At 34.4% G+C, this 24,201-nt stretch overlaps 1 protein-coding gene across 3 annotated transcripts in view; it reads right to left on the bottom strand.

The window, feature by feature from the left end:
* Positions 1 to 24,201, bottom strand: part of Ppp1r9a (protein phosphatase 1 regulatory subunit 9A) — a 282,034-nt gene that overhangs the window by 71,320 nt on the left and 186,513 nt on the right. For 2 of the 3 annotated variants that reach the window (XM_074064722.1, XM_074064721.1), the window contains exon 7: positions 13,656 to 13,791. In XM_074064722.1, the coding sequence (XP_073920823.1) occupies positions 13,656 to 13,791 (136 nt within the window). Of the gene's footprint in view, positions 1 to 8,616; positions 8,683 to 13,655; positions 13,792 to 24,201 lie in introns of all 3 variants that reach the window. The other variant, XM_074064723.1, reaches the window with a different exon arrangement.

Here is a 24,201-nt window from a genome sequence, read left to right on the forward strand (position 1 = left end):
GTCCTTCTTTAAACATAAAAACATTTTTAAAACAACGATCCTTTCTTTAAAAGATTCTTCTCACCACGGGAGGTGAGATAGTGAGTTGTGAGCGAGTACCCACAGAGTCATGAAGGTCAAGTGCCTCCCTCCACAGAGTTCACTAGCATATTCCAGGGGTTCAGACAGTATTTAGTCTCTCTGGAGGGCAAAGAGATCTCAGCTTCGCCCACAATCATCTTTCTTCTTACAGCAGCTAGGTCAGGAGAACAGGGGAAGAGGGAGCATCAAGGGGTATGGAGGCAGAGAAGAGCTCTGTTCCAGTCACAGGGAACATGTAGTTTTGAGCACTGCAGTGACCACTCGCGTTTGAACCCAACTTTGATGTCAGCACGCCACCTAAAGCACTTTAAAAAGTGGGCCAAAATTACTGGCACCACCTATGTAACTTCAGGGAGTCTTTGACTCAGCAGTAACAACTTTGACTTCCACAGCAGGAACTCTGTTAAGGAGTCCATCTAAATCTGGAGCATTTGCTGTCCTGTTATCAGGATAATGTCTTTAAACCTAGTTTTAAGATAAAGTATAGACGAGCTTTCCAGGGTGATGAGACACACAGGTTCTCATTGTCCAGTGCGTTATTTTCATCAGCCTTATAGATGCAATCCCAGGCAGTCAGGGTCCAAACATTCATCTAGGGTTTGCATAGGAGTTTGTCTGTCTCAGATAATCTCCCTGATGAACCAATATTCCCTTACAGCAGTCAGGTTTTACTGCAAAGAGCGTCGAGCCCTTCTATATCTGGAGGAATATAACGTTGTATGGCAGACATCATGGGCTGCAGGAGGGATTGAGTCAACATGCCGTGCAATGTTACTGTTTCTCCTTAACTGACACCATGCACCTGCCTTACCATCTCCCCCAGGGAACAGCCAAAATCTGAGACTTACTAAGCTTTTAACCACATGACTGAAATTCTTCTTTCATGATCAGTGTAGGTGTATGTTTCTGTAAACATTGTCTGAACAGGGTCAGAACCTTCCTCTAAGCCAGGGTGTGTCTTCATACTAGTTGAAACAGGCTACCATCATTTTTGTGCTGGTTCCTCAAGAGTGATGACAAGGTAGGTAAGTCAGGAGAGGAACTCAGAGCTTAGGTGACATGAATCTTTTATGCACAGCAGTGAGCGTGACTTGTCTTTGCTGTGGAGGGAAAGATGCGACACCATCATCCCGGACAGTTCACGACACAGACACGTGAAGAGACAATCTAGAACAAAGGGCAGTTAGTACCTCAGAAACGCAACAGACCTACACAGAATCACTTCCTAAGGATGGAACAAAAGTGTTTAGAAATTCAGCTGATCTAGACAGTCTGAAGACTATTTTTCAATTTAATGAAAAGTCTAGAAATCCAGCTGATTTTAGAAAGTCTAAATAATATTATTCAACCTTTACAAGGACTGTCTAATCATAACTGCTTTCTAAATACTCTGCTCGACAGGTAAACTTTTTTGTTGTTGTTGAACACACCCGACATTGCCCCAACTTCTTGTGTTACAGAAAACAAACAAAAGAATAAAACACAACTTGCACCAAAAAATGAAACCAGAAACCGCAAATTCATGCTTTGACTCTGTGTGTCTTTGGTTGTAGTGATTCTTTTCTACTATGGCTACTACAGTTTTTGACAGGTTGCCTTGAAAATAATTTAAATTCCTTACCACACTTACATATTGTTTCCATAGCAAAATAGCAAGTTTATTGTGCGTATAAAAAGATATTTTTCCATGACTCAAAATTCTTAATTCAGTTCCTTTTAATAAATGTTACCTATTTACAAAGAGATAAATGTCATTGTCTTTAAATTTCTGATAAATATATTCTATACAAGGAGGGACCCAGTGATCCCTGTTTTCCTACTAAGATCCCGAACTGACTAGACAACAGACCAAAGTAGACCTCTATAATTCAAATGTCACACTGCAATGTCAAACTGGCAGTCTTCTTTAGTTTCATTTTATTTGCTGAGGAAACAATGGGGCACTTATTCTGATGCCAGTAGAACTGTGGGAAGAGACTGAGAAATTTGTATTTCCCTGAATTTTTAATCTGCAAAAGAGGAAAGCTATAGTTACCAAAGAGGCACATATTATTATCACTTGAATAATTCTATAATTATACAACTAACTAAATCTTAGAAAATACGGTGTGTTTGTACTAAAATTGATTCATAGAGTACAAAAATGATATCTCATCAACTAGAATTAGGAATTAAGATTTACAGAATTTAAAGTACAAAAAAATGAAATCAACACAAATGTCACCAATGGTATTTTATGCACAGCTATAAATTAATGAAAAATATAATCTCAATCTTACAATTGTCTTCAAGGGAGAATTCTGATTCTATTCTCACGTAACTATCTGGTGCTATGGAGCAGCAATTCCTTCTGGAGCAGTGTCTCCAAAACCCAGGACTTCAAAGGTCCTCAACTCCAGTGCTCTTGGCATTTTTAAATAGACAAACCCATCTCATCTTTCCACAAACTCCCACGGTCCTCAGTTCCCCACAATATATAGACTGAGTCAGTAGGTCTGAGGCCAGATGGAGAAATCTGTATTTTTTAAAGAATTACCACACTGAGATTCTCACACTGAGACAAATCTGAAACACAGAGTGTTAAGCCATAATTCCTCAGAAAGCAGGAACTGTGTCACATTCACTTTACAGCCACGATTGCTAAATATAGGATATTGTACTTGGCAGACTTAAACATTTTTTAAAGTACTGAGTTGACACCATTTATAAAATAAATTTTAAAACAACGAATAATGATATAGTGACTATGGATGAACTAACAACTCAAAAAGAGGAATAGCACTGATACACCTCAGTCAGCCCTCTGGCATGCCTATCTCACTCCACTTTAGATGTTGACACTTTTGAAGAGATTCTGTGGAATGTTTTCATTCTTAGTGTTTCTTATTGTTTTATTTTACTACATTTTTGTATAAACAAACAATGCATCATTATTTTGATAGAATTTTATGTAAGTGGAATCATATGTATGCATTCTTCTGTGCTGTTGTGCTTTCAGCAGTATGTTCCTCCTACAGCACCAACTGTGCCTGCTGAAACAACTTCCATTTATCATTCCACCGTGTGAACATACCACGATAGCTATATTTACCCAGGCTGTTGTTGATAGAGCTGTCAGATGAGTTACATATTTTCCTATTACAAGACGGTATTATACAAGTGTTACGATTCATATATGTAAGGTGTTTAGCAAGAATAGAATTGTTGAATCAGCTTCACTGGATAGGCAAATAGTTTTTTGGAGTGACTGGGCCAACTGATTTTTCTTATGTGTAGAGAATAAGAGTTCCCCTTAGTTTTCACATCCTTCTCAAACTTAAAATACCTTATTTAAATCAAGTCAGTAGGTTTGAAATGGTACTTCATTTTGGTTTTTAATTTCTGCTTCCTGACCAATTGCTAATACAGTTGGGTATCATCTGTGAGGTTTCTTTTGTGATATGCCTGTTCAAGCCAGTGGCCCATGTACACTCTTTTTCTATTGGCTCATAGAAATACCTTTTAGCCAGGCACCAGTGGCTCTTGCCTGTATCCTAGCTACTCTGGAAACAGAAATCAGGAGAATTGTGGTTTGAAGTCAGCCCAGGCAAATAGTTTGTGAGACCCTATCTTGAAAATTCCCAAAACAAAAAAGGGCTGGTGGAGTGGCTCAAGTGGTAATGTGTCTGCCTAGCAAGTGTGAAACCCTGAGTTCAAATTCCAGTCCTGCCAAAAAACAAAAAAATCAACGGAGACTTTTTTTTTATGTAATTCTCTTTCAATTACTTGTTTTCTAAACATTTTCTTCCAGTTCCTGGTTTATCTTTTCACTTTCTTAAAGTGGAAGTTCTTTTGATAGTGAAAGTTCTTAGTTTTAAGGTCATTTTTCTTAATCCTTTTCCTCTTTGGTTTTGTTTTAAGAACTATTTCTTACACTGAGGTTAGAAAGACACTTTTCTACATTGTCTTCTGAATTTTGTAGTTTTGTTTTGCCTATATAAACAATCAATCCACCTGAAACAGGATGTTGGTATGGACTGAGATGGGGTTCAATATCACAATTTTTTATTGATTGAAGAGCCTATCATTTCTCAACTCATCTGTCATGAATCAAATCTTCTTGAATGTAATGGGTTATATCTGGATGCCTTAATCAACTTTCTCATTTTTAGTTTTGCTCCAAAACTAAAAATTAATTATTAAGTTACTGCAATTTAATAACTCTCTCTCTTTTAAGCATGTGAAATATTATTTCTAGTGTATTGTTTTCTCAACTACATTTTAACAACAACCTACAAAAATCCATTTAAAAATCCTTCAGATATGTACTAGAATTGCACTGAATGCATAAATCAATTTGGAAAAAATGGATTCAGTTAAACTACTGAGTCTTCCAGTTCAGGAACAAGATTTCTCTGTCCTGTTACATACACTTCCTTTAACATTTCAATGAAAGTTTATTTTTCCCCTTGAAAGTCTTGCCTATCTTTTATTTCTTGAAAGCATATAAATGGTAACTTATACATTTTCTCCCTATTTGCAGACACACTGAAATAGATACTATACTTATGTATACAGAAATCTTGCTAAAATCTTACATTATTGCTAATAACTTACTTATAGGTACTCCTGAGGGTTTCCAAATAGACATTCTCAGCATTTGTGAGTTATAATAGCTTTATGTCTTCCTTCCCAATTTATTTCTCAGCTTCTTGCCTTCCAGCATATTATCAAATACAGGAAGTGGCTGATTTTCAAATGTTAAATCATACTTGCATTCCTGGCCAAACCCAATCATCTTTTTTTATATGTTGTTAGATGTAGTTTAATAATATTTTGCTTAACATTTCTTTTGCATCATTTTAATGAATGGAATGAACCTATATGCTTTCTTTCTCATCATTATTAGGTATTGGTGTCAAGGTTATATCTAGTTACTTGATACATCTCACATTTTCAAGGTTCCACTGCATTCCTTGCATGAGAATTGTACTACTCTGATTTTCATGTCTGCTGAGTAAGTTATATAGAGTTTTTACTCCAGTTTGGTATAAGCAATAATAAAATAATTTTACCTTATCGTTCTTTTTTGTAATTGTTTTAAAAATTTATTTATTTATTCACATGTGCATACATTGTTTGGGCCACTTCTCCCCTCTGCCCCCCACCCTCTCCCTCTCCTCCTCATCCTCCCTTGCTTCCAGGAAGAACCTGTTTACCTTATCATTCTTTCATTTTTTGTTTTCCCCATTTATTTCCCTTTTCCTCCCTCACACTCCCTCCAACCCAACTATCTTTCTTTTGTTCTGCTGTTTGTTTACACATGGTCTTTTATTTCCCTGTGAGTTTTGTACTTTGAAACTGTAGACTCATATATTCTGAATCTTAAACTTTTAGGCTTTGACTGACCAAAGGTGAATGTCCTCAAGAAAAGATATACTTTCTTTTTTTTTTTTCTCTGCTGAAGCACAGCACACATTCAAGAGTCTGTGATAATGATTTCTCAGAGAAAATTTTTCTTCCTTTACACATACCACCAAGACCTGACATTGGTAATTTTCCATGCAGTCCTTGGAGTGGTAGATTTATTCCTACTATAGAGACTAGCTCATAGTACTCCAGCTAGCTGTATGATGGGAGTTCTCCAACTAAACATAACATTTTTGGGTAAGCCCTGGGTTTTGTCTACCACAATTGAAGAAATACCAATTAGAGTATCATTATAATAATTACGTTTTAAGGATAAATGTCTTGGGATGAATCAAAGAAAAAAGACTTAAAGAAGTATACTATGTCATTCAAACGACATTCCAGAATTCAAAAAACTAACCCACAGTGTCAGGAAGCAGACAATGGGGGTGTCAGCCTAGAGTAACCATAAGCTCTGTGAGGTAAGTATTTGGATGCAGAAATGTTCTCTGTCTTGATGGTGGTATAACTTACCAACTTGTCAACTGAAATACATTTAAAATTGGTGCTTCTTATTGTATGGATATTATTCCTCATTAAAGTTGAGTTTAAAATGGGGATATAGTGATAAAAATACTAAGTTATACATTTAAGATCTATTCACTTCACTCTATGTCAATTATATATTAATAAAATTATAAATCCCCTTAGGAACTGGAACTCAAGAACTCAACTGGAGTTTCAGTCATACTCACTAGCATCAAAATCAGTTTAAAATGATTGAATCCTTTATAAAGCCTAACAAACCCCCATAATACAGAAGTTTTAGCACAGCAATCCTTGGCCAGGTTGGCATTCAGTCTGTATTGCTCATGAAAATGTATTTCTATGATTGAAGGCTTTCCCTAAGTTCTACATTGAGAAGGAAAGGAGACCACTTATGCAGTATTGATCTTGACATGATTCAGGGAATTTTGACTATTCTATTTCTATTGTGAGTTTATTCAGTTATGACTAAGAAGTCATGTCAACCTGAGTCACTCAGTTGGTACTTAGGTCCAAAGTTTTCTATGGAAGAAATGTTTCTATTCATTTTTTTTTTCTGGTTTTGCTTTCAGAAGGTTTCAGCATTATGTCACAGAGCTAAGGTGTCTTCCAAAGTGATGGTCTTCCAAATGTTTATAATGTGGTAGTAAAAGGCACTAAATAAAGGATAAGCACAGACTGTTTCTTCATTCTTTTTGTCACTTCTAGGTTCCAGACTTACTAGGTATGACATTATTTCTACTCTTGTACTCTATACCATTCTTTCCTTGCTATTTTCTTTTTGACTAAATTTCATTCTCATTTTACTGTACTCTCCACTTTTCATCCTAACCTCTTTTGTGTGATTCCATTCAGTTCAATTTCTTGACTTCTTCTAATTTACCCAGGGCTGTACTCATCCTTGTCTGTATTAAAAATCAACCAGTCATTGAAACCTGTCACTGAAGATATGATAGGCTAATGGAGGAAATTTACAGGTAAATGATGATAGAGATATACACCCATTATTTCTAAAGCCACTGACATTAAAAGGGGAATGGGGAGACTAACTCAGTTAAGATGGCCCAAGAAGGCTTTGTGAAGTAGATAAAGCCTAAACAGAACCCTGAAAGGTAAATAAAACCAAGTGAACATGCAAGGACAACAGACTTCCTGTAGGAAATGGTATTCAAGGCAGAGAAAACAGAAAGAGCAAACGAAGAGATCACATGGGATGGTAAGTTTGCTTCCCAAGCTCATAAGGTCTGTCTCAGAATTTTAAAACTTTTTAGTAAATAACTATATTCGACATATAAAAATACAAATGTTTTTAAAGTTGGAAAATACTGCCATTTGTGCATGTTCCTATGTCACTGCCTTAACACTGCAAGCTCTGTAGATTCTCAGTATAATATAGAATTGTTCTAGCTTAGCTTCTAGGGAGAACAAAGCCTATGCTTTCACAGAAACTTCATGGCCTGGACATATTTGATAATTTTTAAAAATATTTACTTCATGAATAAGTAATATTGGGAGGAAAATAACAACAAAACATATTCAAATCACTTTCATTATGATTTTTTAATGTTGCACAACTAAAATGAGCCACCAAAAGATGACATGGTTTAGGCAAAAGTTCCTACCCTAATTCTACTTTTCTTGACCCTGTATCTCCCTGTCTGTGATAAGTGTTAGATGTAATAATGTCTCTATATACAAAGAGTAATGTCCTTTATATCCCTATAGATATGATAATATTAATCCCTGGAGAGGACCTTTTAAGTAGAGGAGGACATCCACCTCCTGGACAGTGTGTACACAGATGGGTGCAAATGTGTGTGAGGTATGTAGTTTGTTTAGGCTACACCAAGCATGGATATCAACTTCAACTCAATGTTTTCTAAGAACCTTATGATTCTGGGTTTCAAATTATTATAAATTTGAGGATTGCAAGCCAAAAAATGTAATTTTAGTGATTTTAAAGATCCAATAAAATTGGATTCTGTGAATAGCTATTAAAAATATTTTATATTTTTTTATTCTTCAGGTGACTCTTATCACCACCAGCCTGCTAACCTCTTAAACACACTTGACTTTCATTTTAAGTTTTAAAACTTCTATTGTTAAAATTGTTTTATTATTTAAAGTATAATATCATTTTAGACATATTGTGCACTAAGTGCATTTAGTGTTTGAAAAACTGGGAACTTTGTATCAGAAGATTATTTTCTTGAAAAAATACTAGATTTAAAGACAATATAAATCACTGCTTACATGGTATTATTTAAACATCATACAACTCCCATGTTGAATCTCTTTTTCTCCCCATTAGTTTAAATAAAAAAAAATTTAAATTGTTACGTGTTAAAAACATCCATTGTTAAATATTAGGAAGTGAGTCCCAACAGCAAGTCCTATGCTTAAAACATGTGCAATGTTTCAGAATTAAGTATTTTTCTTCGAATTATTATTTTCAGATTATTCAACACACAAAACACACAGCTCTGGGAAAGTCTTTCAGAGCACAGAGTTAATATAACACATAGAATGTTTAATTTCACATGTGTGAAGCTAGAAGGTATAGATAAGTAGTATTTTCTTCCCAAAAAAACCCAAACAAACCTTAAGGAAATAGTTGTTATTATTATTGCAGTTGCCAGACACATCTTGCAATTCAGCCACAGTGCTCTAGAATGGTTGATAAAAACAATTAAAGAAGGCCTTTTCCCCCTCAGGAAAGCAGCCTGGTGATAAAGGATAGAACAAAAACAGTGAAGTAACACACACTGTCAAGTACCAAGGGGATATTACTACACCTTGGTAAAAATGTCCAACTTTCAGTTCACAATACTGTAGGCACAGTATAAAGTCTATGTACATTATTAAATTTAAATTATTAAAAGGCTAGCCATAACAATTGCAACCTCTGGCTTACATAGTATAAGCTGTTTCCAACCAAGAACAGCAAACAGCATGAGTCAAATTTAATGTTATCCCTTCAATACTTTTCAGATAAAAATTACATTCTTACACACCTTTTAATACTTATGCAAACCCTAAGATATATTTTTGCCTCTAACTGTTCCATGTTAACATAAGCAATAAAAATGCATATCCATGTAGGCAGCTACTTAAAATTGTATCTAGTACTTTAAAAGATTCTAAGAAATAATATTTCTGTGATGCTGTTATAATGATATTAATTTCCAGTAATGAAAACAAATTATAAAAGAAAGATTAAGAAAAGGGGCATTAGTTTCTGGAGTGATGACTATAATTGTGTTATGAACTGCTGCCTAAAGAGACTTTGAAATGCCATCTATAATAAAAGGCTTTACAATGTAATAAATACTATGTTTTAAAAGGATCTTTAAGGAAGTCAAATAGTCAGATAATTTTAAATGTACATATAAAATTACTCATTTTCATTTCAATGATCATATCTATTTTCTAATTAAAAAAAGAGTTGTAGTTCCAATTTAGACTGTAGTTACAATCTGAGCCCACAGTAGTTCAAACTACATAATGCTTTTACTAGAAAAATACCTCTAAAATAGAAGCATGTTACACAAAATATAAACTAGATGGTATCATCTCACTACTAAAAGGCTAACTGGAGATTGACTAAATGTTATTAAAATAAATTCTAGTTGAAAATTTATCATACCCCCAAAATTTCATGGCATAGAGCTGACTGTCTGAGGGGTTTATTGAAATCCTCCATGGTTACCTTTCAAATTATTAAAAAAGACAAAAAAGAAAAACAAATGAAGAGTAATTCCACAAAATTCAGGAATGCAATCACCACTCATCACTGACATACTCAGATGTACATTTAAAATTTTCAATGGTTGAGAGTTCCATCTTTTCTTTCTTTCTAGGATCCTCCCTTCTACTCTTCAGCCTCAGGCACAGTCATTTTTCTTTCTTTTTTTAATTAGAATGTTTAACAGAGAGTGAACAGAAACAGGAATGCAAATTAAAATGGAATTGGCTGCTTGCTTATTTTAAACTCTTCTAATTTAAATATTTGGAGAAAAACAGAAAAGGCAGAAATTTAAATGTTTGAGAATTATCTATACATTTCAAAATTCTACTAGAGCAATACTTATAATTTCCCAAAGCATTAAAACAGATATTTGGAAGCATAAGTAAAACTTAATGAGGGGCTATTCCTAAACTTTTTTTTTCTTATCTATTCCTTCTCAGAGGACCAATGTACTTTTACAATTTCAGGGCATATTTCTCACACTGTGATGCTTTCTGTGTAGCCAGTTCAAGCAAGTAACTCTCCCTTTGTCAATGTGTCAAGTTCCAAGTTAGAATCAACCTTGGATGGTTTGATCAAAACCAGAAGCTTTCTATCCTTTGGCAGACAAAGCTGATCTAAGGGCTGGTTCTGGGAAATTAGTTGGATGAACTTGGTTGCTCTGCAGTTAATTAGAGGGTTTCCTGGCTGTTTGCAGGGAATGTAACATAGGATATTAGCAAATAAAAGTGATTCTAAATTTGAAATCACAGGATGATTCCATAAGTTATAAAAAAAAAAAAAAAAAAAGTGAAAAGCCAGGTGGCTGGCTACCCACATGCAGGGCCTGTTCTAACAAAGATATGTAAATCAACAAGCTCCTCAATTGTATATGAAATGAAATCAATTTTTCAAGGACCACTTATCTATTGGATATCCAATATTGGTTCCTCTCATTTCCTTTACCTTTTGGTCATTTTTCTTTTCATTACCAGAACAAGAGAGTAAGTAGAAAATGCTGAGACAACACTCAAATCAATCAATTTCATAATATTTGATAACAGTTTAAAAATTTGAATCAAGTGATAACATTGAAAGTTTTAACACTGGAGTAAATATTCATTATTTGTATAGCTTTCATCTTTCCTATGCACAGAAAATTAATGATTGATTTTACTTGTGCATGTTTTAGGAAGGCATTGAGTAACATACAAGAAAAAGAAAACACTGAGTCAGAGAGGAGAATACAAAGGAAAAGACTCTTTGATCTCAAAAAGCAAGGGTTACTTAGGAGTAACATAGTAGCAAGCATCTGATATCTATTTCTACAACTTGTAGAAAGAAGAGAAAGTTGAACTTTAAGCTAAGTTTTTAATAAAACATTTCTGTACTCAATTATTCTTCGGTTTAAAATCTATGAATATGATACTTATAGATTGTTGCCTAAAGTAATTCTCCACGAATTCAATTTCCCTATTATTAGAAATACAGAACAGAGTCTCACAGAATCTAAGAATTATAAGAAAGTACATTGCTCCAAACAGGAATCCTCTTAACACCTTTTGTTACTAGTTCTTCTGTGTGTGCCTGGGTATGGAGACCCATCGGGGTGATCTGTGCATTCCATTCAAACAGAGCTCAGTGCTTTGGAAAGCTCAGGCTGTGGAGCCAGGGAGACCATTCAAACCCTAACTTTGCCAACTACCGGCTGTACGAGTAGAAAAAAAAAAGTCTCAGTTGCTACATTATAGGAAAAACAAAGTCTCTTATTGTTTTAAAGACTAAGATGAGGTCATGTAGGACTGGCGTCTTGCAAAGTGCCTGACATCAACTATTTACTGACTCCCCTTACCCTTAAAAGTATCTGCTCAGTGACAATGAACTTGACTTGCTTTCCAGAACCAAGCAAACACACAAAACCAGAAGCAATCTTCCACTTGGTAATATTATAAAAGTATAATAGCGTTTTTCATTTACTCAAATTATCAAATTAGTGTTGCATAGAGCACGTGTGTGCAGGCAACAGCTTTAGCTGCTGAGTTGAAATAAACTTTGGGGATAAATGTGAACAATTCCTCAAAAACTGGACACATGACCTAAAATTTTCACATGTAGACCCTCAAAGACTGGACTATCTTCTATTTCTCCTTTTCTTGTCAGACCTGATGTTTTTTGTTTGTTTGTTTTGTTTTTGAGACAGTTCTCATGGACTCAGATTGGCCTCAACTCATGATCCTGCTTCACTCTCCAAAGTACCGGGATTATAGACATGCACTACCACACCGAACTCTAGGCCTGATACCTTATTTCACACTTGTGGAATGTTAGGAAGTAGAAGGCATTCAGAGATCTAGCCTAATCCTACACTTTAAAGTCAAGGACACTAAGGCACACAGCCTTAGCTTGGCCTCCTCCCTTTCCACCACTTGATCTCCCCTGACCCTCAGATTCAAAGAGGAGGTAAAAACTAATCATGGAGAGAATGAGTCTAGAATCCTATCGTAGGCTTGCAGCCAAAGCAAATCAACGTCTCTAATAAAATACAACACACAAGAGCAGAGAATTAAAAACTAGGTAAGATGCAAGTTAAAATATTTGAGGAAACTGCCGTTTTTAGTTTCAGAATTCAAGATAACATTTTCATAATTCAAATCTCAGTATAGTTAGAAAATACGTGCCATTTCAATTGGACTCTGCAAGTGAAAAACTAAATGAAGTAAAGGCAATCCCAAGAGATTAGTTCATTCACGTAAAGGCTTTGTAATATATTACTCTTTGATCAAAAGTTAATTGATATACCACTTCTAATTTTCTACAGTGATACGCATTTGGGTTAAAAAATTCATTAAATATACAGTGAAAAATACTTGAAAATCCATTTATTAATCTTCTCTATGTCCTGGCTAGAAATAAAAAAAAGTTCTGGAAAAATAAAATAGTCAGATGAGGAAAGGTTGAACATATGAAATTTCACTGTGCTGATATCAGCTGACATTAAGAAGAATATTTGCTTTATCTGAATATTTATTAGTTTATGAAGTATGAAACACTACAACTAAATTGCTGATGGATCTTTTGACATGCCAATATGAAACATATGCATGTATGAATGTGTTTGCAATAAAGCATGTTGTCCTATTATATCAATGTACACTTGGCATTGACATTAGAAATAGACCAGCATCTGTATTACATTACAACACACAAGGGTTCCAGAGAGCCGTTTTCACTTGGGGGTTAGCTTCCATTCATTTACTTGATCTTCTACAGAGAGCAGGATGTAAAATTATTCCAAGATGCATCAACTCCATAGAACACGTGCTAGTGGAAAAGCTTTGTTCTGCATTATGTTAGCACAAATCATAGTAAGCAGATCCAAAGAACTTTCTCCTCCTGGGGGGAAAAAGATCTCTGGAAACACTCAGCAATCTTTGGTACTTTTCTGTGTATGTTTATGTATGTATGGGTGTATTTTTTCACTTAAAATGTTTACTGAATGTTTTTGAAAAACTATTGCATACTATTGTAGAACATTTGGAAAAGACCAAAAATAACATTAAGCACAAAGAGAAGACCAGCTAATTCCAGCAATAAAGATAGACAGTATTCACATTTTTAGTCTTGTTTTGGCCTTTCTTATTTCTACAAATTTCTTTATGATAATGTGGGAAAAGATGAGAATGATTTGTTTCCATTGTCTTCGTACTGTAAATAGACCCACGACTTGATTCATCAGTGTCAGATGCAAATGGTATTTCTTTTTGTGTGTGTGAGGTTGAATTTTAGCTCAATGTAGACACACCCTTTTATGAAACTGTAAAGAGCCTGCTGCACAGGTATGCAGTATCAAGGAAGTAGCAAAAGGTGAGCACAGAAAAGAGAAGAAACGTAGGGAAAGACTGCACCCTCCTACCTCGTCATCGTCAGCATCGTACTGGGCGTAGTGCTGCTCCAGCAGCTCTCTTTGGCGCCGCTCTTGTTCCAGCGTCTGGCTTATCAGCTGGGCAACCTCACTCACTTGTCCTGGTTTTTCTCGCCCAATGACGAATCTGTAGAAAAGTTAATGCAGATCAATGAAGTTAGGACTCTTCAGCCATCAGAAGTGCTAAGAAAAGTGGCCAAGCTCAAAATCTCAGCATAGTCCATCAAGACTCAAGAAAGTAGCGTCACTGTATGCTGCAAATGGTGCACTTGGGACATGAGGAAAGGTTAGCAGAGCAATGGAAGTGACTACACACACAGCTCAGAAAGGAAGTCAAATATCGTCAAAGGTAACACTTTGTGAGAGGCCATAACAGATGAAGGCTATTCTGCAGTTTATTGCACATTTGATATCTTTAAAAATGGAACAAACACAATTTCCTATTGAACTTTAGAATCATTTCCCTAACAATGTGCTCCTTATAACACAAAACGTTTTGAGGCACAGCATAACTTAAGTGGTTAGCAGAGGGACACTGACTTTTTTCTGACGTTATTAAAATTTTGGAGACAAGAAAGTGACATAGAAACAGTATTTTTTATTTTGGTTTTAAAAGGAAAAACTAAAATAATAAGAGGTGGCAAATTAATTTGCCACAAAATGAGCAAAATATTTACTTTAAGTCATATCACTTACAATACAACACAACAATTCTTGTTGATATACTTTGTTTTGCTCAACAAATTAATATTCACTTAACATCTTTCCATATTAATATATGGTTCTATTTTTCTAAAAATACAAATAATATGTCTTCTGGATATAGTTCCTAAATAACACTTAACATCATTATTTTGAATGTGACTTTTATTTTAGTCTTGTTTTTACACTTTCATTATAGTAAGTTGTATAGCCAATCAATGCGGGGGCCGTACTGGGGTTTGAACTCAGGGCCTTCTGCTTGCTAAGGAGGTGCTCTGACTGCTTGAGCCACTCTGCTACCCCTATTCAATCAATTTTAAGTGACACAGACCACCATTTCTGCACACATACACTGAAAGTCAAAAGAACTGTACTTAGAGGTTATTGTCTTCTTAGAAATACTTTTACACAATTTATTTTTTCACTTTACATAGTTTCAAACAAGATTTAGCTTTGAAATTAAGCCTGATTTTGAGCTGTTTTCGCTGAGAGAAAATACTATAACTCTGAGAATTAATACTATAACTTATCTTTATTCAAATACAATTGATATAATAAGATACATCTATTTAAAATGTGTACCTTAACAAGTGTGATGATATAAACTTATAATCACTACATCAACAATTTAGAACATTTTGATCAACTCAAAGTATTTCCTCATGTCTCTTTTCATCTAGTAAGTCACCTTCACCCTGGGACCATATTAATCTTCTCTGGACTTTGATATAAAAGGAATCATGGAGTGTCTAACTTCTTTGGTTCCCTATAATGGTTTGGAGATTTATTCATGTTGTTGCAACAAGTAGCAATAATTTGTTCCTTTTAATCACTAAATAGTATTTTATTTACTGGATACCATACATTTGGCTAATCTATTTTTCCATTATTAACGATTAGATGAATTTTGGATATTGTACATAAAGTTACTGTAAACGTTCATGTGCAAATGTGTATGGACTAAGTGTTCACTTCCCTTAGACAAATAAATAATACTGGAATTGGGTCATATGGTAAAAGTACAAAAGAAATTGCCACCTTGTTCTTGAAGTGGTGGTACCACTTTGTTTTCCTACTGGTGATGTACAAGAGTTGTACTTGCTTTCTGTCCTACTAACAGTGTTGCCTTTTAGCAATTCTAGTGGGTATCAGGGGTTATCAAAAAATAACTTCAATTTCCAGTACCCTAGTAACAACATTAAGTGGTTTTTCATAAACTAATTGGCCATTCATATCTCTTCCTCAGTGAAATACCTTTTAATCTTTTGCCTATCTCTAAAAATTGAGTTCTCTTACTTTATTACAGAGTTGAAATGGTTCTTAATATAGTCTGTACACATATCTTTGTCTATATATCATGCAGATACATACACACATATGTATACATGTTTATGTATTTAGTCTATTATCTTTCCTGAGCTTGTGCCTTATAATTTAATTTTGTTAAAAAATTTTCATGGAAGTCTAACTTATCACTTTTTAAAAAATCATGCCTTTTGTTTTCTACCTAAGAAATCTTTGCCTGATTTAAGATAAAAATTGTCTCCTATTTTTCTTCTTGAGGTGCTAATGTTTTGCTTTTATATTGTGTTTATACATTTTAAATGAATTTTTCATACATGATAAATAGTAAAAGTGTTTTTTTAAAAAATGGATAACCAATTGTTTCAACACTACTTGTTGAAAAGACTGTCCACTGCAGCCACTGAATTACTTGGACACATTTGCTAAAAATCAGTTGACCATATATTTGTGGGTTGATTCTAGACTTTCTGACTATACCACTGATGTGTTTACACTTATGTCAATATCACGCTTCTTTGATTCCAATATAGCAAGCTTTGAAAGTGGTGGTGTGAGTTCTTCAACTCTATATATCTTTTTTCTCGGTGTTTCCATATAAATTTTATTTAAAAAATGCCAACTTCTAAAAGAAGAGTAGACATCCTTGCTTTATTCCCTATCATTCTAAACTATGAGTTCTGGATTACCTAGAAATACACAGAGTGATTTCATTTAGAGAGATTATGGTTTTCAATTTTGAAGATATATAAAGTCTTCACTGTGTTAAGCTAACCTAGACATAGATTACTATTGTGCATTCATTATGGTTTTAGTAAATATATGTCAGAAATTATGTCTATTGATACATATAAAAACAATTAAAAACTGATATCTTAACAGTATCTAGTATTTTGAAAAAGTAGTTTTAGAATGACCTAGACTGACCTTTAATCTGTCTGTATTTTACAATTTAGGAATTAAGGGAGAATCACCTGTCTACTATAAAGTTGATAGCAGTTGGAAGGAAGCAGTGAACATACAAAATGCTTATTAGTAAAAAAAAAAAGAAAAAAAAGTAACTCAAAGTACAAAGTAAACTAAAATTCAGATTCATTTAAAAAATAAATTTTTGCCTTTGAGAATTATATTGTCAGATCATGAGGTTTAACTGTTTCCTAAGAGTGGAGAACTTTGTTTTCCTTGTAGGACAAGCCTTTAAAGTTACTCAATGCAATTCAGAAAGAGAAAAAAAAAAGAGCTGGAAATTATCCATTTGCCAACTGTTTCTACTGATCCTAGAGATAAATGAAGGTTTTAAAAAGACGTTGTGAGATCTTTGGAAACAGAAAATTATAAAAACAACAAAAGCTCAAACTATAATATTGTAGCAATAAACTATATAATATACATTTTATAATAAAACTATACTATGATATTTAGGTTTCTTTCTATTCTCAAAAAAAAAAAAAAATCCCTACTTCCCAAATGAAAATTATTTCTGATGCTACAACTAAAGGGAATGAGTCAGGTATAATGAAAGTTCCAGAGGAAATGAAAACTTCTACCCAACAGACCAGCATTTTGAATCATGAAGACACAGTTGCTAAAAACCACAGCTAGGCTTTCTGAATTTTTCCGCATAATTTAATATATCACTATTTGCACAGTATTGGTTTAATTCAAAATCGCTTTATAATCTGATGAAATGAAAATGATTGTCATTGCCATGTAATATAGACAGAAGATTTCATAAATATTCTCACTTTTAAAAGTTATTCATATCTCTTCATTCAGGCACCACCCAACTACATATGTCTTTAAAGAGTTATAATGGCACATGTCAGCAAAAATAGAATGTCATTCTTAGAAGTATGGTCCAGAGGAAAACTATACAGCACTGGAAACAAACTACTCTCTCTGCCTCTTCCTCATATGAGAATTTGTATCTAAACTGATGTTTCTGAAGCAGTGATCAAAGAATAAAATGCAGTGCATGTGTGAAAGGATTTGGATGCACTTACCATGATAAAACTGATGCAGTTTTAAATAACTATAGCATTCAAGTTACCTTTGTATATGTTTGTGTTTGGTCTATTTTAAGGTGCATTTAGAAATATGTCCCTAAAATTACATTTACAATCTAGCAAATTTAGAATTCAGTATAAAAAGTCGAATTTAAAGTAAGGTTATTATTTTAATATGGATCTAAAGTATGGACATGTTCTAATAGTACAACTTAGGAGTTAAAAAGCTCTATAAAAGGAAAAAACAGCTTTGATAATATAAATCCACCGAACTATAAATAGCACTTACTGGATCTGTGATCTTGACTGTGTTAGTATTTCTAAGTGTTAGTTTATATATATTTGTAAAATGAGTACTAAAACTATGATAAATATTATAAAATTAACTGTGTTTCTGGTGCTTAGAGTGTTTAATAAATGTCTACTGCTTTTTTTTCTAGACTTGCATTATTAGTATCTAGAGAAGGATAAGTGCATTTAAAAGTGTTTACTGTACCACAATGTCCCAATAGCCTCCTGTTTGATTATAGTTTTAAAAATAGAGTTTTTTGAGTCAACCATAGGAAAAGGATAAAATACTGGGACTAAAGATGTTCTGAAATTTTTAAATTTATCTTGCCATTGAAACATAAATGTAAGGATTCCATCCCTCCCTCCCCGGCTGGGATCAAAACCAAGGCCTTACTCATTCTAGGGAAATGTTTTATCACTTAGCAACAACCCCAACCATCGTGATCACTTCAAATTGAATTTTAAAAACCTTCAAATATACATCAGTTAGGTCAGTGACAATCAGTTCCTCAAAATACATGTGACCAAGTCAATCCGTGTCTCCGCACAACTGATTGACATAATCTCCAACTGAAATGACAACAGAAACCAAGTTCAAATAGATCTTCCAATTAAAAATACAGCATATTCCAAGATTACGACTGGCAAATAGCAGCGATACTATAACTAAAATGTACAGTTAGGATCTATGTCTTTGTTTTTATTTTGGGGGGGGATGTTAATTTTTACTTACGCTTATTTTTAAAATATTACATAAAGTGTTTTAAGTTATCTTTAATAGCAAACTATGTTCTGTTGGGCTGTCCTGAAGTGAACTTTTGTGACAATTTCTCATGGACCTATGTCTTTAGCATGGCTGTTTTCTAGTGCTTAAAAAAATCACCATGTTTCTACTGGATTGTTCATGAAGAAGAGTCCATACTTCCTGTTATGCTGAGATAAATAAAGGCAGATAGATAAGTTATTCTTTTCATCTGTTATCAGACTAACCAATGCCCACACTCTGTTCTTTGTAGTTTAGACATCTAGATTACATGGGATTTATCTGGTTAGTTTATCAAATTCTCTGGTGAGTGTTCAACAAAAAATAAACAACTATAAAATTGCATTTACAATTTGCTAAGCTGAAGTTACAAACATCCTATATGGATGATAAAACATAAATGCCTTGTTTTTAAGACATAAGTTGTTCTAGTTAAAGGATACACTAGTCAAATATGGCAACTAAATAATTTTGAAATTTAAAAATTCTTAATGTACAATTAAGCTAGTATAAAAAACAGAAAAGGATATAACTTAGTTCTTATACAATCAAGTCTTTCACTCAACTATTCCTTGAACAAAGATTTATTTTATATCAAAACCTGAATGTTAATATCTTTAAAAACAAAAACAGATGCACAAAACCAATATTTGAACATCCCATTGTGAGCTCTAGGTCATAAGAACATACAGTGATTTTAAAGATTTTTGTAAAATTTATCTCATTTTTTACTTTGGACACATTATATGGCTTTCTCTGAAGTGGCTAGTTTTTAAAATACTCAACTATCCCAGATACTTGGGAGATGAAGGTAGGAGAACTGCTGATCCAGTCTGGCATGGGCAAAAGTGCAAGACCCTATGTGAAAAACAAACTAAAAGCCAAAAGGACTGGAAGGACTGGAAGCATGGCTCAGGTGGAACAGTACTTGCTTAGTAAGTGCAGCGTTCTGAGTTCAAGCTTCACCACTGCAGGAAAAAAAAAAGTGAAATTCCCAATTGCCCTGTATACTGCAATGGCAACAAAACACTATAGAAATCATTTAAATGAGGTGAAAATATTTCAAAATTCATTGCATTTCCATGATCTTTTCATATTTAGAAATTATATGCCCAGGTGCATATCCAAATGTAAACAGTTCATATCTATTAAAAAAACCTCCAGTGTCATTCATTTCTATTTTCTTTCACATATTATAATCTTTCCCCAAAAGGGGGAACTTCAGGTTCTACAAAATCCTAAACTTCAATATCAAAAAGTAATTAAATCCATATGCTGGGGGTAAAAGCATAATGAATATATGGTTATTGATCATGGGTAGCAGGTACTTTCTGGAAAGCATTTAAAGTTCAAAGTGAATGACACAGAAGCACAAACATAAATCATGAGAAAGCTCCTCATACTGAAACAAAATTGCTTCTCAGATAATCAAAGTTCCCTAACTGCTATCAGTATTAGGATAGTTGTCTGGAGTTAAAAAGAATATCTATCTAATCCCTTTTCCAGAATTCATGTCTTTTTTTTACATTTTCTATTTTTATGCCAAAGTTTATAGAATCTTTTAACTTTGATATATAGAATGAAAAATGTTTATACATCTCACCATCTTGGCAGTTTTTCCTAAATAATTTCAAGTTTCCAAGGGTTCTTCTTAACTTGGGTATAAAACACTAAACAAATCACCCTGTGATAAAACATTAATCTATCTATCTGTCTGATTACCCATCCATCCATCCATCCATCCATCCATCCATCTATCTATCCACCCAGCAGTTATTAATCACTGCCCTCTCACATGGACCAAAGTGATATCTGACTCCTGAGAGTTCTGTCTGGCATAATTCTCTCCCTTTGAGGAGGGTGAGATGTACTGATTCACTCTTTATCAGATAAACAAATAAAACCTGTAGAACCAATGGAATGTCACTTTTGATACCAGATTATAAAAAAGGTGGCAGACTCTCTGTAGAACACTCTCTTGGATGACTCTTTCTGGAGAAGCCAGTTTCCATGGTGTGAAATTACAACATGAGACAGCTTGGAAGAGGATCACAGAAAACATGAAATAATAAGAATGTGTTGCTTCATGTTTTTTTGTTTTTTTTTTTTTTTGGGACTGGTGTTTGAACTTAGGGCCTTGCACTTGGTAGGCAGGTGCTCTACCACTTGAGCCATGCTTTAGCTGTTTTTCAAATAAGGTCTTGCATTTAAGCCAGGGCCAGCCTGGACAGCAATTCTCCTATTTACGCTTCCTGTGTAGCTGGGATGACAGGCATGCACCACAACACTCAGCTTTTTATTGGCTCAGATGGGGTTTTGATAATTCTTGCTGAGGCTGGCCACAAAACTGTGATCCTCTTATCTCTGCCTCCAAAGAAGCTATGATTACAGGTGGGAGCCACCATACCTCCTAGCACATTAATAAATTGAAAACAAATATTTATTAAGTTAATTGTACACAGGGGGGTTTCATTGTGAAATTTCCATATATATATATATATATATATACAATGAACTATGATCCAATTCACCCCCTCTATAACACTTTCTTAACCCCATTTTCCCCTCCCCTTTAACTTTTAGTGGTTTTCATTGTGTTATTTTCATATGCACACACACATATTTAGATGTACAGTGTATTCTAATCATATTCATCCCATCACCCTCTCCTTTCCCTTTACCTCCTTCCATTGGCTCCCTCTCCCCAAACAGCAATCCCCTTTTACAAGCATGTAATATTATTTTTTAAGGTATAAAACTTCACATGTGAGCAAAAACATGTGGTATTTATCTTTCTAAGTTTGGCTCTTCTTACTCAACATTATGATCTCTAGATCTATCTAGTTTCCTGCAAATGACACACTTTCATTCTTCTTTATTACTAAATAATATTCCTCTGTGTATCTATACCACATTTTCTTTACCCAGTCATCCATTGCTGGGACCCTAGGCTGATTCCATAGACTGACTACTGTGAATAGTGCTGCAATAAACATGTGTACAGGTGTCCCTAGTGTATGTTGACTTAGGTTCCTTTGGAGATATGCTGAAAAGCGGTAGAGCAGGATCATATGGTAATTCCACTTTTAATTGTTTGAGGAACTATCATACTGATTTCCATAGTGGCTGAACTAACTTATATTCCCACCAACAGTGTGCATGGGTTCCTTTTCCCCCCACATCCTTGCCAGCATTTGTTGTTTGTTTTGTTGATGATTGACATTGTGACTGGGGTGAGATAAAATCTCTGTCATGTTGATTTGCATATCCTTTATGAACACTTTTTCATGTGGTTATTAGTCATTTGGACTTGTTTTGAGAATTGTCATTTACCCATTTATTAATTAGATTATTTGTTCTTTCGGTGTTTAATTTTTGAGCTGTGTATATATTTTGGATATTAATCCTTTTTCTGATGAATAGTTTGCAAAGATTTTTTCCCATTCTGTGGGTTGTCTCTTCATTCTGATTTTTGGTTCCTTTCCTGTGCAGAAGCTTTTTTAATTTGATGCAATTCCATTCATCAGTTCTTGCTCTGATTTCCAGAGCAAACGCAGTCCTATTCAGGAAGTTGTTGCTTATGTCTATACTTTCAAGTGTTTTCCCTACGTCTTTCCATTAGTAGTTTCAAAATTTCATGTCTTATGTGAAGATCTTTGATCCATTTTGAGTTTTTTTTTTTTTCATTTTTCTTTTATTATTCATATGTGCATACAAGGCTTGGTTCATTTCTCCCCCCTGCCCCCACCCCCTCCCTTACCACCCACTCCACCCCCTCCCGCTCCCCCCCCTCAATACCCAGCAGAAACTATTTTGCCCTTATCTCTAATTTTGTTGTAGAGAGAGTATAAGCAATAATAGGAAGGAACAAGGGTTTTTGCTGGTTGAGATAAGGATAGCTATACAGGGCATTGACTCACATTGATTTCCTGTGCAATGTGGGTGTTACCTTCTAGGTTAATTCTTTTTGATCTAACCTTTTCTCTAGTACCTGTTCCCCTTTTCCTATTGGCCTCAGTTGCTTTAAGGTATCTGCTTTAGTTTCTCTGCGTTAAGGGCAACAAATGCTAGCTAGTTTTTTAGGTGTCTTACCTATCCTCACCCCTCCCTTGTGTGTTCTCGCTTTTATCATGTGCTCATAGTCCAATCCCCTTGTTGTGTTTGCCCTTGACCTAATGTCCACATATGAGGGAGAACATATGATTTTTGGTTTTTTGAGCCAGGCTAACCTCACTCAGAATGATGTTCTCCAATTCCATCCATTTACCAGCAAATGATAACATTTCGTTCTTCTTCATGGCTGCATAAAATTCCATTGTGTATAGATACCACATTTTCTTAATCCATTTTGAGTTGATTCTTATACAAGGTAAGAGATAGGAGTAAAGTTCAATCTTTCTATATAGATATCCAACACCATTTGTGGAAGAGACTGTCTTCTCTCTAGTGTATGTTTCCATGCCTTTGTTAAAAATCAGGTGGTGTTAGCTGTGTGGCCTTACCTAGTTCTTCTCTTCTACTTCATTGTCTACATGCCTATGTTTTGCAGGTCACTAAAGTCTGATGCAACAATAGGTATGTTAAGCATGCTAGGCACACAAGAGGTAAACCAAGATAGGCAAGCTCCTGCTTATCGCTGGAGATTCAAGAAAACATGAGTTCTTAAAAATTATGCTGTAAATCCATGTGTAAATAAGAAAAAGGCCCAAGAGCAGGGAATTCTGTGATTTTTTTCCTGGTAAAATGTCAGTAACAATAAAATGCTTTTAAAATAGAAGTACACAGCATTGTGAAATCTACAGATTGCTAAAGAATGTGGTTTGATTCCATGTGCAATTATTAAACAGAGAAGTCCTCCTTTCCACATCACCAACAATATTAACAATAATTAATTAGCATGACACTATTTAGTCATAGCTATTATCATCACACATTTTTAAATTCAGTTTTATTGGGATCAAATTTATACATAACAAGATTCCCAAAGTTTAAGCTGGAAAATCTGACATGTTTAATAACTGTATATTCAGTTGTGTAACAAATACAATAATAATCACATATAACACTTTCATTGCTTTAAAGATATTCTTTTCTTTCTCTTTGCAAGTAATTCCCTCCCTCCATCTGTGGCTCTGAGTAACCACAGATCTTCTGTCACTATAGTTTTACATTTTCTAGAATTTTATAGGAATGAAGTCAAGCAATACAAAGGTTTCTTGTGTCTGGCTTCTTTTACTCAGTATAATGGTTTTTGAGAGGCATACGTGGTTTTAAATATCAGAAGTTTGTTTCTTTGCATTGGTGAGAAGTATTTCACTGAGTGGGGTATAATACATTCTGCATACGCAGTTATCAAAGAACTTTTGAGTTATTTCTAGTTTTCAGCTATTATGAAAAAAGCTCCTGGGAACATACAATTATCAGTTTTCGTATAGGTGTGTTTTCATTGCTTTTGGGCCAATAGCTAGGTGTA

Source organism: Castor canadensis, chromosome 2, assembly GCF_047511655.1.
Source record: "Castor canadensis chromosome 2, mCasCan1.hap1v2, whole genome shotgun sequence".
NCBI classification, from domain to species: domain Eukaryota; kingdom Metazoa; phylum Chordata; class Mammalia; order Rodentia; family Castoridae; genus Castor; species Castor canadensis.